At 33.7% G+C, this 19,671-nt stretch overlaps 1 protein-coding gene across 1 annotated transcript; it reads left to right on the forward strand.

Annotated features, from left to right (window-relative positions):
- Positions 11,176-19,669, forward strand: LOC18596098 (RWD domain-containing protein 1). The gene is made up of 11 exons (XM_018123909.1): positions 11,176-11,322; positions 12,079-12,144; positions 12,260-12,327; positions 12,601-12,631; positions 12,833-12,902; positions 14,742-14,799; positions 15,230-15,358; positions 17,450-17,541; positions 18,440-18,524; positions 19,045-19,123; positions 19,283-19,669. The coding sequence occupies exons 1-11, from the start codon at positions 11,316-11,318 to the stop codon at positions 19,360-19,362; spliced, it is 765 nt and encodes a 254-aa protein (XP_017979398.1). The 5' UTR covers positions 11,176-11,315; the 3' UTR covers positions 19,363-19,669.

The following is a 19,671-nucleotide window of genomic DNA, read 5'->3' on the forward strand; positions in this document are numbered from 1 at the left end:
TTTTATTAATTAATTAGGCAAAGCTACGACCCACTTAGTTGGATGAGGAAATCTTGATTGGAATTGACTTCTTTCTTCACCCAACTTAGCCTAAGTTTAAAGCCCTATAAAAAAAACCTTTCAGAAGACTTTTAGAGAGGAAAAAAAAATGAAACACCAGATTGACAGCTGAGAGTCAAACCGTAGAGTCATTAAAACTAAGAAGAATTTGAAGGATCCAAGGAGATTTGAAGATCAAAAATGCAATTCTTGAGTTTTTCTATCTTTCTGTTATTCTCCTTTCTACTTGTTTTGTTTTTAATGTTTAAACTTTATTCAAGGATGATGTGTAACTTGATGCGGAACTAATTTATTAATCTAAGATTATGATTGAGCTCAATATGTAATCTAAATTATTTATCTCTCTTTTACTTATATTTGATGGATTTAAGTTGTTTATGTTATACTGTTCTTAATGCTTCTAGTTGACTGGCCACTAATTAGATTAAATTGGAAACCTAGGTTAAACCTTGACGAAGAAGATTTAGGTAAACCTATAATAGAATAGCATATGATCGAATGCACTTAGTTGATTAAGTGATTTTATTTGCATATAAGATAGACATACACTTATAAGTCATACGTAGTCAAAATTAGAGCACAAACTTAATGAATATTTTTTCAATGTAATTTGTATAGACATATAGTAAATTAATTGGGAGAGCTATTTTTATGAGAAACTTGACAAAAACTTGTAAATAATTTAGAACTCTAGGTTAGCAACTTAATCCATTAAACTGAGTTAAGAGAGAGAGACAATAATCAAATGAAGTACTGAATGATATCATAATCTTAGGTCTAGTAATCACTAAAAATAATTTGGTTGATGTATTAGTTTTAAATATTAGTTTATTAGTTTCAATTTTTCTTTTTCATTTTAATTGTTTAGATAAAATTAGAGTGTGTTAATTTTAGTAGTTAACAGTAAGGATTAATTCAATTCTTTATGGGATCAACACTCTACTTATCTCTATTTGCGATATGTATACTTGCATGGGTAAAAAATTGAACAACAGTCATCCACTTGTTGAATGCAGAAATCTTTAGAGAATGTTCAATTGACGAGTGTAAACAAGAAAGGTATTAATTAAAAATAACAGATTCCAGAATAACCCTCTTCTCGTTCATCCAAATCCTCGAGGGCAAGTAAGTGCAATAATTCATGCTAACCATGATAACCCTTCTTCTTCAAACACCTAGTTCAATGATACAAGTAAAGCTACTATGGTTACTTTTTGATCACTAATTCACTGATGAAAACACCTAACTTCAGGCATTTCTTTGACTAGCATGGGTTTTTAGAAGAAGCAAGGAAAGAATTAGCTATATCACTATTTTAGATAACTAGAGAACAATATGAGTAGTGTAACTTAGTAGGACGACTTATAGAAAAGATGGCTAGTACGTACCAGAATGCTAGTGTTTACAAAGGCAAACATGTGTACACCCCATCCTTATCATAAACCTCTCTATGTGGAAAGCACCATCAATGGATATCCTATTAGAAGAATATTCATTGATGATGGTTCCTTTGGGAATCTTATACCTCTATCCATTTTGAAGGTTGTAAACATAGATTTGAAGAGTTTACATCGACCTATGGCTATCACTTCCTTTGATAATAAGGAAATTATGACTTTGGGACAAGTGATAGTGAACTTAAAGACGGGGTCAATTCAGGATCAGATATGTTTCCATGTTGTTGATGCAAATGTGGCTTATCATGCTATAATTGGAAGAAAATTCCTGCACATGCATAATATCATTCCTTCCTCAAGCCATTAATATATTAAGGAATATTGGAAATGGAAGGAGAGTTTCATTCCAGCCATTAAAGCTTTGTTTGAATCGAATGAGGTGAGTTATACAGAGGCTTCTTTCTTTAAGGATCCAACAAAAGATGGATAAACAACCATTGCTAAAACTTGTGAGTGTTCTACTCCCACGATAGGAAGAATATGGTGGGAATAAGGCAGAGAACAGTGGCAAAAAGAAGAAACAAGGTGGGAAGAGAAGAAGAGGAAACACTTCTACATATAGGGAAGTAATTTAAAAAAAGACATCTAATGGGGTAACCTTCTATGTAAGTGAAGATGAAAAAATTATGTATTACGTATGATGGGAGTCAAGGTTTGGGGAAACATCTTCTCCTAACCCTAAACTTTGGAAGCCACCAAATACATCATAATTATGTTCTCAAGTGGAAACAGAAAAGGAAAACGTTACAAAAAGTATTAACCACGGAGGAACAGTTCCAAGATCAACCCAAGCTTCAAGGTGATGAGTTGGTAGAAATAAATATGGCGAAAGGAGGAACAACAACTAAGCCACTTTTCATAAGCAAGAGTCTTTCTAGTGAGCAAAGAGTTGCGCTAATTGAGTTATTGAGAGAATTCCAAGATGTGTTTGCTTGGACTTATGAGTAGATGCTTGGATTAGTTGAGAATCTCATTACTCACGAGTTACACATTTCTCCACGAAGTAAGTCAGTGAAGTAACATGCTCGTGTATTCCACCATGTGATAGAGAGCTAGATAAAAGAGAAGATTAACAAACTTCTCGAGGTTGAATTCATCAAACCCATACATTATTCTATTTGGCTAGAAGTTGTAATTCTTGTGAAAAAAAATAATGGAACAATTATAGTGTATGTAGATTTCAGAGATTTGAACAAGGCATGCCCAAAATATGACTTTCCTCTTCCTAATATTAATACCTGTGTATTACCTTAGTAGATGATGACACAAAAGTGAGTTGAATTATCCACCTATGGAGAAGGATTGTCCTGCTTTGATGTACACAATTCAGAAACTTTGGTAATATTTATTACCTCATAAGCTCATAATCGTGACAAAGTCAGATCTCATCAAGTTCTTCTTCTTTGAGCCAACTTTATCTAGAAGAATAGAAAAGTGGCTTCTTTTATTGGGAGAATTTGATATATTGATTGTTGTCGTAACGTGCGGGTCCGGGAACCCGACCGCTATACGATGAACTGTGAAAACTCACTAAAAAATTAAACTAGGAGTCGCCACCAATCTTNAGAGAGGTGCCCGGCAGGGTGCGTCCGCACCCTGCCAGTCGTACCTCTCTCCCTTTCTTTCCATCATTTTTTGTTCATTATATTTTTAATTTAGTGTCTACAATTGTTCAGCCAAAAGCTATCAAGTCTCAAGCTCTTTCAGATTTGTTAGCATATTTTCCATCTCGGCTTAAAGAAGTTATTTCTGATGTCATTCTTGTTGAATTACATGAAGAGGTATGTTCAATGAGTATAGAAAAAAATGAGAAGGATTTATACTTTGATGGTTCTTCAAACAGTTTTGAAGAAGGTGTCGGAATAATTCCTCATTCCACTAGGTACAGAAGATAACTCCTTGATACAAAGTTCTACATTAACTATCTCTCATTTGAGTAGAAGTCACATCTCTTTGGAGGAAAAATATATTCATATCTTGGAAGCGTCAAGTAAAGATGGGAACTCCTTGATTCTAGGTTTAAAGTTAAACTCCTTAGAGTCAAGTAGAAAACATATCTCTCCAGCTTTCAAGCTAGATTTCCCATGCACAAATAATCAAGCTGAGTATGAAGCATTAACTTTAGTGTTGTATGTGGCAACAACCATTGGAGTAAGCAATCTTTGCATTCATAGAGATTCCAATCTTATTGTAAAGCAAACCAATGGTGAGTTTTCCTTGAATGAGGTTATGCTTGCGTCTTTCAGAACTCTTGTTTAGTCTCTATTAGAGAAATTTCAAGTGGTGAGCTGTGAACATACTCTAAGAATAATGAACTGTTATGGAAATGCACTTGCCACCTTGGCCTCTAAAATCCATATTCTGAAGAAAGAACGAAATATTCCTGTAGTTGTACTCAAAAGGACTATCCCATGTCCATCTAGTGAAATATTACAGCCTTCAATTTATGAGGAAAAGGATTTGCGAAAACTTATCATAGAAGAGCTGCTTAATTCAGGTTTACTGTTATTCCACGCTTGAAACATTACATTTTGATTCACGGTACACTTTAATGGAGTTCTAGCAAGATGTGTTTCCAAGGAAAAGGTAAAAGAAAGATTGAAAATAGCCCATGAACAATGGTGTAGGGAATAAGGACCACCTTTACATCGCTTACTCCAAAAAATAGGATATTTTTGGCCATCTATGTCTAAAGATGCTTTACAGCTTCAAAAGGCTTGCACTAGATGTTCTGAACCACCAACTATACAAGAATGCCATTTATGGGAAGTGCTGGTGATTGGCGAAGGATTTATATTGATTTTCTCCAAAATGGAATTTTACCAGTTAACTTTAAAGATGTAAGACAACTCAAGAGAAGAGCTCAACATTTTTTCCTCAAAGGAAATCACTTGTTCAAACTCTTATTTGTAAGAACACCATTGAAATGTGTTTCCCCAATTAATGTCAATCCATTGGAAGAAGTGCATGCAAGTAGTAATGGAGATCATGAAGGTGGAAGGAAGCTTTATCTGAAGCTTTTGGATTTTAGGTATTATTAGCCTACTATGAAAATAAATGCAATGAATTATGCAAGGAAGTGTTATCCACTTTAGATTTACGGGAATGCTATACATGCTTCGGTTGTACAACTTCATAGCATCAAGCATTTCCATACTTGGGCATTTAATTTGATTGGACCGATCAATCCTCCTTCTAAAAGATATACTTGGATACTAACAACAACAAAGTGCTTTATTAAATGAGTGAAAGTTATTTCTTTGAAGAGTGTGACTGGTCCGACAGTAGTAAATTTCATCAAGGAAATCATCATTTGCAGGTTTGGCATACCTAGACATATTCTTTCAGATAATAGTACTCCATTTATTAATGCTAATGTAAGGGAATTACTTGCCCTTTACGATGTGGATCATGTGAAGTCCACTTCTTATTACTCGAAAGGAAATGGTCAAGTGGAAGCTACAAATAATACTTTACTCAAAGTGCTTAGTAGAATGGTGCATGAAAAACCAAAGATGTGGCATAACTCACTTCTAGTAACATTATGGGCATATAAGGTTTCCAAGTGTGGCCCTACGAAGGTAACTTTTGTTCACTAGTATATGGGACAAAGGCTATACTACCTGTAAAAATTCTAGTTCCATCATAAGATTAGCCTTAGACACTAAACTTGATAATGATACTTTACGGATGTTAAAGTTGGAAGCACTAGAGGAAAGAAGAGATAAAGTAAAGAAGAACTTATTAGTCTATCAAAGGAGGTTGAGTAGAGCTTATGACAAGCTAATGAAGAGAAGGAATTTTGAAGAGGGTGATCTAGTACTACGTGCAACTGAGCATATTAGAAGAGAAACCCTAGCTTCTAAATTCAACCTAAAATAGGAAAGACCATTTATTGTTCATGAGGCAAATGAGAGCAGATATTGCAATTTGATAAATCCTAAGAACAACGCCATCATTACTCTAATCAATTTTCAATATATAAAGAAATATCATGTATGAGATTCCCACTCCATTATTTGTTAGATGCAAAATACATGATTTGATTCTTCATCATCTTGAGCATTTAAATGAAAAGCATTCTAGTCGTAATTTCACCATTTTTATATTGGCTGTGTTTCACTAGTAATATTTTAGCTGCTAACTTTATCACTTATATGTTGGCTGCAATTATATTATATTATTGGTCGCAAGTTTTCCTACTCATTCTTTGACCATAATTTATCATTCATGTTTCTGTCACTAACTTTATTACTCATAATTTAGCTGTAATGATATTATGTTATTAGCAGCAAGCTTTATCGTTCATCTTTAGTCCTAACTTATTACTCATAAATTGGCCGTAATCCTTACGCTTATTTATTTAAAGGGATGAATTAATTTCTTCACGTCAAGTAAAGTTAATCTCCTTGATGAAAAGTTGAAAGTTACCCTTTGGTCACATACAATAATAAGAAATGTGAATAAGTTTGCAACATCCGTATAATATTATTATTATTGCAAAAGAAAAAGAAAAATAATATACCAATAGCAAAGTACTGGCTAAAAAAAAAAAGCAAAGGACTAGCCAATTACATATTTCATAGAGAAAAGTTATTATTGACAAATACATCTAATTGTTCTCTACTTCAACTTCATGCTTTTTCAGTGAAGCTATCTTCTCTGCAATGTCTTCTAACTCATTTTCCAAAGAAGACTTGTGAGAAAAACCTTGGCTTTAGATCTACAATCACTGAGGTACTTAAGCTTGAATCCAACATTACAAGCATCATCGAATGAAGTACTTATTAATGGAGCATAGGATATGGCTAAAGCTCTACCCAGCATTTTCATCATTAAAGCAAATGAAGTCTACGTTCTTTACAAATGAGGTACTCCAAAACTCTCCCTGTATACTAAAAACATGCTCCAAGTATTCCACATACTCCAAAAAAATTTGAAAACCATGGAGGTTCAACTTTCCTACCACTCTGTTTAGTGTGTGCTACTTGAGTACTAGAAGCACTACTAGCATCTTTGTGTTTTGGCACTGGGGAGCAAGAAATACGAGGATTAATTGGAGTAGCTTTAGCATCATCAATATCAACTCCAACATCATGAATAACCTCAACATTTAGAGTAGCTTCAAGGATAACTTCAACAGCAGGAATAACCTCAATGTCAGGAACAACCTCATCTTGAACAACATGGGGAATAAGAATGATTTTAATTTTTTTTTTTAAAAAGGAACAACATCATTTGGAGTAACATAGTAATATGTTTATACCTGGTTCATAGTGAAGCTCTGAACATGAGAAAGAAATAAAACATCCAAATCAATGAAATCATCAAAAGGGCTAGCTCACTTTCAACTTCAACTTAATCATTAGATTCATCACCATGCTTAGAGTCACATGATTCCCCCTCAGTCTCTATTTTAGAGGTTTTTTTCTCTTCAACTAAATTAAGTTCTACTCTTATAATTGATTCTCCTTGGAAAAAAACAAATAAAATGAGAAAATGAAAAAATGTAGAAAAAGAAACAAAAGAAGAACTTACTTTTCAATAAGCATGCTTATCTTTTGTTTTATGAGTAGGAGCATGAGAAGCAGAATCTTCTTCTGTAGTTATATTTTTCTTCATTTGAAGAGGAATCAAGCGTAAGGATACATCAATGTTACTTACATGAGGAGTGTAGAGACGAGCCTTGGGATTAGTTCATGGCACAATAATAGATCTCCATTTTTTAATACACTCTCTCTAATAAGCAAACCATCCAAAAGTGTGGATATCAAATCTATCAAAAGTTGAGACGGTACAACTCTTAAGTTTATCTAAACTAAGTTAAAGTCCTGCCATGAGAAATGAAGAAACACAAGAAGAAAAATTGATAGATGAAGAAGAGTCAGGCAAAGTTGGTTGGTCAAATCCAAATTGACGTGCCACTCTATAAGAAGAATACTCCTCGACAGAAAGAAAATCTCTATCTCCATCAGAACTAGAACTTTTAATCATAGAAGGCAATTGGGAACTATGAACCTATATACAAAAGTTAATACCTCGTAAGCTCATTCTTTCAGGTTGTAGAAGATGGTGGTCATAATAAATTTCAAGATCACCAAATCTCTTTATAGGCTGTACATAAGGTCTGGGATTAAATTCTTTGGTCACATCCATCACTTCAAGAACATTACCCCTCTGTAGTTGATCATGCCACGTCCAAGCTCTATAATTGTTCCTGGATGAATGGTTATTTACGGAAAAAGATGCAAAAGGATATGCATTGGGCACAAAAGTATAAGTACTAAACCTTTCTCATAAGCACCCTTGAATGAAAGAAGCATCTACATAAGTCAAAACTTTATAACGCCTAGTTGACTCGATGGTTTTGAGTTGGTATAAGTCACGTCTTTTACATAGTGATCCTAAATACAGTGAAGTAAAAGGAAAACATACTCCCTTGATAATTTTTATAGCTAAAGGAACAACTGTCGAAGAGATACCATCATCTGGACACTCTAGGAGCATGTGTCGTGCCAACCAATAGATTATTAAAGCCACTAATTTGTGCTCATGGTTTGGGTACTTAAGAGGACAGATTTCAATTCCCTCAACATTGAACTTTTTTATAAAAGATTCATATCCAATTAGAGAATCGTGCAATCTTTGAAGTTTTACTCAAACACTTGAGTAGATCAAAGAAAAAGTTTTTAATACATACCTTTTATTCAGAAAGCTTAATAGAGTGAAAATCATGCTTCCCCATACAAGGAAGTTCCAAAAGAACACACATATCTTCCAAAGTGAAGGTAAATTCTTTCCATGTTGTAATCATGGTATGAGAAAAATTGCTCCATCTTGCAAGAATAACACGCCATATATCCGTCCTTTTTTCTCTATGAATATTGAGCTTGAAAGTGACATGTATAACATCAAGTATCCTAGCAGATTAGAAAAGTTTAACATAAGTAGAATTCTTCAACACCTTATTTACCCACTCATCTCAACCATGAACAAATTTAGAATTGGAGCTTAACTTAGTAGCAGAAAGTAAAAACTCACCACGCTCAAACTTGAACTTCAGAATTGATAATCCTGGAATACCATTTCTTTTATAAAGAAGGGCTTCTAAGTATAGACAATTCCAATCATATCCAATAGGTTCAGAAGGATGTTCGTCAACCTGTCCAGCATGGACTTCTTCCCAAAAACAATATGCTCCCCTTTCTCTAATAATTTCATCTTTCCAATTTTCAAAGATAAGAGAAACTTCACCATTCTTTCCTATTCTAATCTTCTGGGGAGGAATTACTTTAGAATCATTATTCTTCCTTTTATGGGCAATGGTCTTTTTCCTTGTTGCAGCCCTTCCAAGCTCACCATAATGGATTTTTGGAGGGAAACGCATCCGAGGCATAGAGAAAGATGAAAAAAGAAGCCTACAAACATGATCACGGAAAAAAAAGATAAATATGCATATTTATAATAATTTTATTTATTTATTTATTAAGCAAGAAAAAAAGAAGAAACCATAAAACACCAACAAAGTAAAACAACAAAATTTATCAAACTTATAGATTTTATTATTATTACTATTTAAAAAATTAACTAATTAATTAATAATAATAACAAAGAAAAATTACAATATAAAAAAGAAAGAAAGATGCAATATTTTTTAAGAAAAGTCAAAATAAAAATAGAACTCGCAGCATGTCCCGCAAGCCCCACTTAAAGAAGCTTGAAATAAACAAAAAAAAGCTTGCAGCATGCTGCTAGCTTAATATTTAAAAAAAAAGCTAAATTAATTTTTTTAAAAAAATTTACTATGTCTAAGTTTAAAAAAAAAAAAATCATTGTTTCTCAAAATCTTCTTTTGCACTTTTGCTTTTAGTTATAAATCATAAATTATAGGTATTGAGACTTGATACAAATACCTATTTCAAGAATTTTTTTTCCTTCGCTTGCTTATCATGATAATTCTATTTGGAAATATAAATAATTCTTGCACTTTGCTTTTCTCTAAAATCAAACAATTTGTTTGTTTGCTTGAACATATATATATATACATAAAAAAAAGCTCATCCTATGCATGAAAAATGTTCTTTTCTCATATTTCAAGTAAAAAAAATTATGCAAAGGGTAACAAGTAAGAGAAATTCAATTTTTTGAAAAATAAAAAAAATCAAACAAGAATTTACAAGAAAAAGAAAAACTTGCTTGCTTAAAAAGATTTGCAAAAGAACCGACTTTGCTCTGAATTTTGTTTTGCTTTGTTTTGAATCTGATTGAGGAAAATTGTTCATATTAGCTTCATATTTATAAAGCACATGGAATCAATGTTTTTATGAAAAAGATTAACTTTCCTTTTACTATTTGTATCTTGAAAATCTTATTTTACATGAAAAAATATTATTATATAATCAATCAAATATTACATAAAATATTGGCATCACACCTTACACAAAATAGTAACATGTTACTACCTAAGGCGTTACTACCCAAGGTGTTACAATACAACGCGTTATAATACAAAACAAAACTTTTCACTAAATTAATGCATAAAACTTATTTTTAAGTAAGAATTCTTATGCAGGGGCCAAAATATAGATACTTAATTTTGGTTAATACCTATTATCTAAAAAAATATTTTATAGCATAACATTGTACAAAAAATAATTAAAACAACCATTACAAGTGAAGCACTACTTCATGCAGAACAACTAAAAGAAGTGAATTACTACTTCACATGGAACAAATAGAATAAATGGAGCACTACTTTATGTGGAATAACTAATACAAGTAGAACAACTACTTCACATAGATGACCGTGAAAGTAATCCGAAAAAAGAGACAAAGTTCATGGGTTACTTTTATTTTAGGATGTTCCGAAGAGTTTGGTTTGGTGCCTCAAATGTGAAGGTAGTTAAGAGGTCTCTCTCTTTAACATTTTCTTGAAGTACAAGTGTTTCCCTCATTTACCTTATTCTCTTATTTTTATTCATGTACAACTTTTTCTCTTGTACTTGTTTACATACAGCTTCTTCTCTTATGCATGTTCACTTATAACTCTTCCTTGTTAGCTTTTACTTTAAAACAAGTCTAATTACATTTAACCACTTCAACAGTCATATAATGAGTTTTTAACCGTTACTCGATATTAACTTTCAGTAACAGTTACTTAATATTAAAAATTTCATTAATAATATCATTCATTACGTGTATTAAATCTTTTTCTTGTAACTATTACTTTTGAATAGAGCTTTCACAATTCATTGAAGGAACTTTCACTTTTCAGAACTACCTTATTCTCATTCAGAGTTTCTCTCTCTAGCCCTTTTATACATTATCTACCTATTCTCTTCTTATTCTCTTTTACTTGCCATGATACTTAGTAATTCAAGAACTGCTTCGATCTTCCTCTTCGTCACCTCCGATATCTTTTACTTGTTTGCAATGCTTCATCTTCTTATCACAAAAAACCCTTTATAAAATGTAAATTGAGTTTTAATGTTTTATATATTGGTATATATGTGTGTTTGTTTTATAAAATAAATGTTTACAAAACCTTAAAAAATAAAATTTATCGACCAGCAAAAATTTCTTGCCAAAAGAAAAAACGAAAAAACAAAAGTGCAACGGTGAGTTTTGAAGTGAGCTTGTATTTTTATTTTTTTGGTAAAGGTAGTTAGCTTTTATTAGGTTTTAGTTATCGCTGGTGAAGTGTCCACGGAAACTGTGAGCTTCGCCCACCCTTGAGAGGAAAAGCAGAAACAAATCCAAAAACAAAACGCATAAAGGAGTATTATCACATTGACAACCATGACTGGTAATTATTTTTTCTTTTAATTCATTATTCAATAAAACTTTATGTTTACTAATCAAATTCTACTATTTCAGCTAGTCAATTTTGTTGAGAACGCTCCTTCAACGATCTCAAATTGCATGATTGAGTTTCAGCTCTCTTTTTTGGTCGTTCTTATTCTTCAATCGGTTTTTCTGATTTGGGTTTTTCTTTTAATCCAATTCGGTTTTGTTTCTTTAAAGTACGTTATAAAGAGAGAAACTTTTTTTTTCGAGGTAATCAGAGATATCAGCAGCTGCAATGACTTTTCTTTTGGGGGGTGAAATCAAATGGTTATTGTTTTGTTAATTATTTCTGCAGGTTTTGGTGATATGGGTTTTATAAGTTATCATGAAATTTACGTCATGATGATTGATTTTTATTAAACAAAATCAATGCGAGTGTTAGTGAAGCAAAAGGGTTAGAAGTACAGTCTTTGAGAGAATCTTAAGCACAGATTAGGGGTTCATGCTGGTAAATCATCGATAAACCATCAAGCTATCAGTGAACTAACATATACAGTTGCCCTGGTTATAAACATACAAGTTTAATATCCTGCCTTTCTTCCCAAGCAGCTAAAGAAGGACATGAAATATGATAGATTAACCTTATTTGTAATAGTGATTAAACCTTAGTTAATCAATTGATAGAGGAATTTTATCTACTGAGTAAGTGATTTTGAGTTTGGTTTATGATATACTTCCTTCAACATTTTGTCATTTCTCTGAGTTATGTTTACAGACTATGTACAGGAGCAGGAGATGGAAATTGAAGCACTGGAAGCAATACTAATGGATGAATTCAAAGGTCTAAACCCCTCTCCCCCCCGCCCCCCCCTTTTTTTTTTGTTGGACTTCTGTTTTCTACGTGAGAAAATTTCCTTTTCCCTCCTGACCTGTAATGATTTCTGCTTTTATATCAGAAATTCACTCCGGTGAGAGTGGGCTAAGCACTTCGAATAGATGCTTCCAAATAACATTATCTCCTCAGGTGCGTTTTATCCATACAGAAGGTTATCTGCAATTTTTGTGACGTGCTTGGCATTTTTTTATAAGCCCATTTTGTTCTAGTTTTTCATGATGACCTTACAATGGCATGGGATAGTAGTGGTAGAGTTGTTTGCTGAGTAATAATGCACCTTGAAATGATTTAGAATGTTTGGCATGCTTATCTTGGTTCTACATCATTATTCATTCTTCTTGAGTCTTGTGCCCTGGCAAGTAATTTTCCTCTCATCTAATTGCCTTGTTTTCTGTTTGACAGGATGATGACACAGATCAGTCAACCACACCAGGTTATTCTTTTTATATTATCCAACAAATTGTAGTGTGTCATATTTATCTGCAGCCACCCTTATATGCTGACATGGACAAATATATTTATGACATGAAAGTTGATTCAATTTGCTTAACTTTGGGAATTTTGTTTGCTGCCCTTAGTTCAGGATTTTCTGTTTCCCTGTGAACCTAAGCTGTTGCTCAAACTTTTGTTGCAGTTCAGCTGGCTTTGATTTTCTCGCATACAGAAAAGTATCCAGATGAGCCTCCACTTTTGAATGTAAAAAGGTCAGTATGTCCTTTCAATGCAATGTGCCAGTATGCATCCTCTATTTATAAGGATATATGACCATCCTCCATTTACTCAGATGATCTGAGAAGGAAATAAGTTTTCCCTTCGTTTGAAGTTCATTTGGGCTTTGCTCAATGGGAGGATGGAAAAGTTTTTAATCCAATGGTTATGTTATAAACTAGAAAGATGATTACAAGTATTGGCCATTAGATTGACAAATTCTCCATTCTTCCGCCTTTCCAAGCAAAGTCTTAACTTCTCCTTGATCTCATTGGTGTTCCCCTAATACCACCTGAGACTAGAACAGCAAACAACTGCCTTTTATTTATTAACTGCATTTTTGTTTTTAATGTTCGATTAGAGTAAAATGTTTCATGAGTGGAAACACTAATTAATCATATGCTCCTCACCTCTGAAACAACTGCTCATCTGCTGCATGTAGGCAATATAGACCTCTGAAAATCGTCAAGGCTTTTTTCTTGATCACCTTTGCTACATGATTTTTGCCTTTTCAGATATTGCTATATAGCAAAAACAACATCTTATTTGATTAAAAAGGAGCAAATAGACGGAAAGTAACTCTAATTCACACTTAATGTTTCATAACTGTAGTAGATCATGCTTTTTGTTATCCATGAAACTAATTCTTATAGGTATTTTTTTCTTCTATACCCGTACTCATTTTTGCCTTTTGTTTTTGAAAGCAAAGAAGTTAGTAAAACTGACAACCAAACCGAGCCTACTAGTTGTCAGATCTACTGTTTTGTTGGATAAGCAAATTTGTATTACCCAAAAAAAGCAAAGAAAACTGCTGCAAGAGGCAGCACATAAAAATTTAATCAAACATAGAGCTTTTTAGCCCAAGTCAGTACAAAGTTCCCTATTTACAGAATCATAAGCAATGTTCTTCTAACCATAGAGACGCATTTGAATAGCATCTGTGATTAATTTATGAACCTTGGAACCCGAACTTGCAGCTTGCCCATTAACTCTGTTATATCTTTCTCTCCAAAAATAATAGACAAAAGCGCTCCAAGCTCTGTGTAGGATGACTGAGATTAGAGCTTTCTCTCAGAGTCTGTGAACTGCCCAATGTAATTCTGCATTCCAGTCAGCAACATCCCTCTGAATCCCACAGGTTTGCAGCATACGTTTCCATATAAGCTTGGAATGGTCACAAGAAAGGAACAAATGATCTCTGGTCTCCAGATCTTGGTTACACAGCACACATTCACTTCTAACGGAAATTCCCCAGGACAGCAGCCTGTTTCTGGTAGGCAGTCTATTTAGGATAGCCATCCATGTAATCAAAGTATGCTTTGGAATGTGAAGATGGAACCAAACAAGCCTCTGCCAGCGCTATGTCATATTTCATTCCAAACATAAGTAGCTGTATAATTAGTACCAGGGGAGATCTAGATCTACTTTTGGTTTTCTTCGTCTGATATAATTTTGAAGCTATCTATAGTGAAAGTCTGCACTAACGTGTCACTGGTTACCATGTGACTAAATCTTAGAAGTGTTGTGTCCTTATAGACTTGCATGTATGGTTTCTTTAGTCGATAGCCCCATATAATAAATCAGACTAAAATACATAATAGTATTTCGAATGTGATAAATTATCAATATTGACATTATTTAACATTTATCTTTAATGGATGGCAGACTGTCATTTTCTGCAAGTTGGTTGCTGATTATTCCATCTACTAAAAATGGATGGACTTTATCTTGAACATTTGGGATCTTGTTCAGAAGATGCATTCTTTGCTCCTCATGATATTGTTCTTTATGATGAACTTCTTTAAATAATCTGCATTTTTCATTTCCTTTTCCAGTATACGGGGAATACAAACCAGTGACCTGAAAGTTGTGAAAGAAAAGCTTGAACAGGAGGTAACCTTGCAAGGCGGTTACATTTTCTTCTGTTGTAATTTACTCTTTAAGCATATCTGAAGCTTCCAGGGGATATTCTTCCAAAAGTTCAGTTTTCTTCTCTTAACAGAGAGTTAACGTCATATATCTCTCCAATCCTGTCACCATGTAATGATAAATGCAAAATCTCCTTATGGGAAGTGTTATGGGAAGTTTTAAATGGCATATGAGAATCTCAAGTGTGCCAAAACTTTAGCCAATTGAACTTTGTCTTACATTCATAATCTGCTCCAGTAGCATCTGTTTAATTAATTGATCTTTCTTTCTAGAAGAAGGTAGTAATAACAAGTATTATGTTGATTGGTATGCCTACTAGCATATATTCTTATATGTAAAGTGGTTATACGGTTCCATATTGTGCAAATTCTCACTTGATAATTGCACTTTTCAGGCATCTGAAAACCTTGGAATGGCTATGATTTACACTTTGGTTACATCAGCCAAGGAATGGCTATCTGAAAGATATGGCCAAGATGCTGATGCTGACAATGCTGAAGAAGAAGAGGCAACAAAAGATGAGGTGTGGCCATATGTTTTGCGTTTTAGTTTCCTCTGCTCTTTTGGTTAGATGTTTACTAGATTCAAGTGTAATTATAGCTTTTGTTTTTGGGCAATCCTTAGCGAATTCTATTTCCATTTCAACCATTGCCCACCTGCTAGTTACATGCAATGTTATGTTCATTGTATAAATAGCTCTAGTATGTATAGGTCTGTAGATAGAACTACTTGCATGTGTTAATATACAACAACTTAGACCTTTAGAGAGAGGAATGTTGTTTTTGTCCTAAGACGCTACAATGACATGCGGGTTGCAAGGTTATGCCCAGTGATGCCTAATTGAGAGCAAGGATAGATTTCGATATATGTTTCGAAGTTAAAAATTAGATAGCTTGTGCTCATGATGAGCTTCTGACATTGTTGGATCTGGTATCCAAGCATTAACTAGAAGCATGAAACAAATGGCCTTTTTGTTATTATAAATGCTTGGTATAAGTAAAAGAAAAGGTATAGTGAAGCTCCCAGTTTGCAGTGTTGATAATGTAAATGTGTCAAATAAATCTCAACTGACATCAGTTAGAATGCTGGACAAACTCGACTTGGTCAGACCCATAAAATATCCTTTGAGTACACGTAGAAAATGACTTGAAAATGAGTGTAGAAGAGAAAGGAAGTTGAGACTGAGTGCCAACATTAGAAAGGATGTTACTTTTACAGCATTAAGTGTTACAAAAAATGTGTAAAAGTATTTTGGAGAAGAGGGGAGAAGTTAAATAGTTGAGTCACTTCTACTGAAAACCAATGACTGAGAAGAAGGATGTATATGTTTCACATTGTGCCTGCTGTCAAGTTAATGGAAGTTGAGAAATATACCCCTTGAGCTTGTGGAGATATGGTTTGAAACAAACTGGATCCAGTATCTTTCCTATTGATTTTCCTTCAACTGTTCTCACCAGCTTTTTTCTCAAGTTCAAACTTCAAAAAATGAGGAAATGACAGGATCATGTCAACGATGTTTGTCAGTGATGCAACCTGTTAGGATCAGTTTCCTCAAATCAGGGAATAACTGTTAATTTATGAAAGAGAGTGCTAATATTCTAAAGAGATACTATGCTGGTTACTGTTATAGCAACTAGATTTCTGGACAAGTTGTATCTACTGAATAAAAGTTTGGACACTTTCCTGGTAGATAGTTTTAGGGATTTTGTTGTTTGTGCTATTATAAAAATTATTCATAATCTCCACTTGGAACTCTTAATGCTAAATGGTTGATCTGCTGTAAAAATGTTATCTAATCCGACAAAGCAGTGGTGTGTTTCATTTGTTGTTCAAATCTGACAAAGACGTATGGTTTAAGGTATCTATTAGATAAATCCAAGAGCAACAACATAACACTTTGTGTTAATTATGATCCCAAATCATGATGCTGTTCAAGTTTGAGGGCACTAATGTTTCTCTTTATGTGTGTAAAAGGACGAAGTTAGCAGACTGAAGAAAAGGAAAAAAAAGAAAGAGCCTCATTTTTTTTATTATTCCAGATGAGTAGTTGTTGCATATGTATACAGTGAAGCCTGTCACACAATTATGAGTTGCCTCTTTATTTATTTTATTTTTCCTAAAGTTACATTCCATCTTCATTTGCATTCAAGCTAAAGATGTTTGCAAATGTTCTGTTTATGATCCCAAAATTCCTTTTTCCTTTGTTGCACATTCATGATAGGTACCTTTAATTTTTCTTAAAGGATGAAATCTAGAGGCCATTGAGCTTTGTATAACTGTCCATAGTACGTTTATTTGGTTCAATCAAACCTTTGACCTAATATTAGGTGCAAATTGCAATAAAGGCAACTCTGTTACAGGATATTCCATATTCAAAAATATTTTGTTAATTTCTATGAAAAGTGTTCATGTTGTTGGTAAACAAGTTTGTTAGTAATTGGATTAATTTCACTGAAATAAAAAGTTTTATAGCCTGATTAAACCTACTATAAGTATGAGGGCTTCTCTGCATCATTTGGGCAAAGTTTGATGGCTTATTGATGCTTTGTTCCTATTCTTAATATCAGATGTTAGTCTTCATGTTAAACGAGCTATCATAGCTTTCCTTTTGCAGGTAATTGTACCGCATGGAGAACCTGTTACTGTTGATACATTTTTGGCATGGAGGGAAAGGTTTGAGGCAGAGTTGGCACTAGAGCGAGCCAAGTAAGTTTGATAGCTAAATGCTTTTTGTACGTATGCACATGTGCACAAACATTACTTTTCTGTTAGGTTTTTGTTCTCAAGTCTGCAAGTTTGCTAGTGGTAAACATGCTAAAGTTCCTCGTGCTAGTTATCATTATCATATAAAGTTTATCCTTGCTAGAGAAGTGGTTGACCTTGGACAAGATGTAGCGCCTCATGTCCTCGTTTCAGTTTCCTATCTTGTCAGTCTGGACTTAAATAGCTCTTGTGTCTTGCTTTGTAGTACATGTACCAATAGCTACCATAATGGGTTCCATGTCATTAGGGGGAAAAAAGGAAATAACTAAAATGCAGTTTCTATTCTGGTTCTACACTTTGGAACACAGTTCATATCATGAAAATCTTCCTAAAAAAAAAAAAAAGAATCATGGAGATGTTTTCATATGAGTAAACTTTGCTTTACAGTTAATTAAGCATAAGGGTACCTACATAAGAGAGGTGACTTTTCAATGTGCTATAATATCGCCTAGAACCTACATTGCTCAAACTTGGGTATGAATGGCAGACATGGGTACATCTCCAACATTCTTATGTAGAATTTTTGCTCAGTTTTTCCTTATGTTTGGGGGGTCATGCCTCATACCCACATTCACTTTGAGGTGTCTGACATGTGTACTTTAGAAAAAACGAAGAGCCAGAGCAACATAGCCTGCACTAGAGGAAATAATCCTGGGCTAGCTGTCCCTCTTCTAGTTTAGTGCATGGAGAATTTCCTTAGTTTGTTGTGGTTAATCTACCTCTTCATCATGATGCATTTTGTGTTAAAAGGAAGAAGAAAAAGCAAAACTGTCTATGCTATGAAAAATAGAAGGCATATATTATACCATCACAAATAAACTCTATATGCATCAATTTTCAGGCTAATGCCCGAGTCTGCTCTCACAGCACCCAAGGAAAAGAAGCTCACAGGCAGGCAGTGGTTTGAAAGTGGAAGAGCCACAGCGGTAATTTATTCTTCCTAATTTTTCTCCCTATAACATTGTGGACATATAACATCAATATCCTTGTGACCATGGATTTGGTAGGATAGCAGAAACAAGCACATCATTGTTTCCTTTAGATTGGCTAATAATCTTTAATGATTAAGTCGAATTTGGGATGGTCTATTTCGAATTCTTGTACCCATTGATTAATGAGCCTTTTTCTAACATGTATTTCCACCTTTTTAGGAATAGAATCTAATCACTATGTGAAACCACTATTCTTTCTTGTAATAAGTTATATCTTTACCCTATGTAGAATCTGAGGCTCAACAAAATTTATGTTAGTATTAAAAAAGTATATGCAAGATGAGAAGTCTATTAAATTTTATTCAGCCAAAGATCTAATTGGATGATTGGACTCCTTTCTACGGTGCGAAGCAATCCTGAGTCAACAAAGAAAGAACACAGAGTGATATCAGTAGAAATTGTCTGTTTAATTCATGAAAGTGCATGTTTAACATAGTGACTTTATCTTCTGCAGAAAGGTGCAGCTCCAGTCAATGAAGGATCTGATGAGGAAGACGAGGAAGATATTGATTTTGATGATGATGATTTTGAAGGTAAGTCTCTCTCTTGGCACACAAGACTATAACCAGTATTGATTGAGTCAAGAACATTTATTTGATCCTTTCATAATTATGATGTGGTTTAGTAAAACTGAAGCGTAAATGTTGCAAATTGGATGGAAGAAATTATTTGATCACTTTGGTTTAATGCAGATGATGAAGAAGATATGCTTGAGCACTATTTGGCTGAGAAGTCTGATTCATCCTCTCACTCTTCGAAGAGAACTGCCTAATAGAAAGTTGAAAATTAAATATTTTTGATGGAGCACTTCCTAGCATTGGAAGCATACTGTCTCTCATAATATACCTTTCCTATGTATTTTGTCCCACTTTATCTCTTGACAGAAAGTGGGAGACGTAGTTTGATGATTAGAAACTTCCTATGATTTATTCAAGTATAGTAGCAAGGATGGAATTCATTGAAGGAAACCATTTCTGTTGTAACATTGAGTTTCTGTGTTTTTAAGCACCATCTCTAATGTAAAATTCACGAAATTTTGCCCAATATTTAAAAAGCAACACAAATTTCATGTCTTCTAATG

Source organism: Theobroma cacao, chromosome 6 (genome assembly GCF_000208745.1).
Source record: "Theobroma cacao cultivar B97-61/B2 chromosome 6, Criollo_cocoa_genome_V2, whole genome shotgun sequence".
NCBI classification, from domain to species: domain Eukaryota; kingdom Viridiplantae; phylum Streptophyta; class Magnoliopsida; order Malvales; family Malvaceae; genus Theobroma; species Theobroma cacao.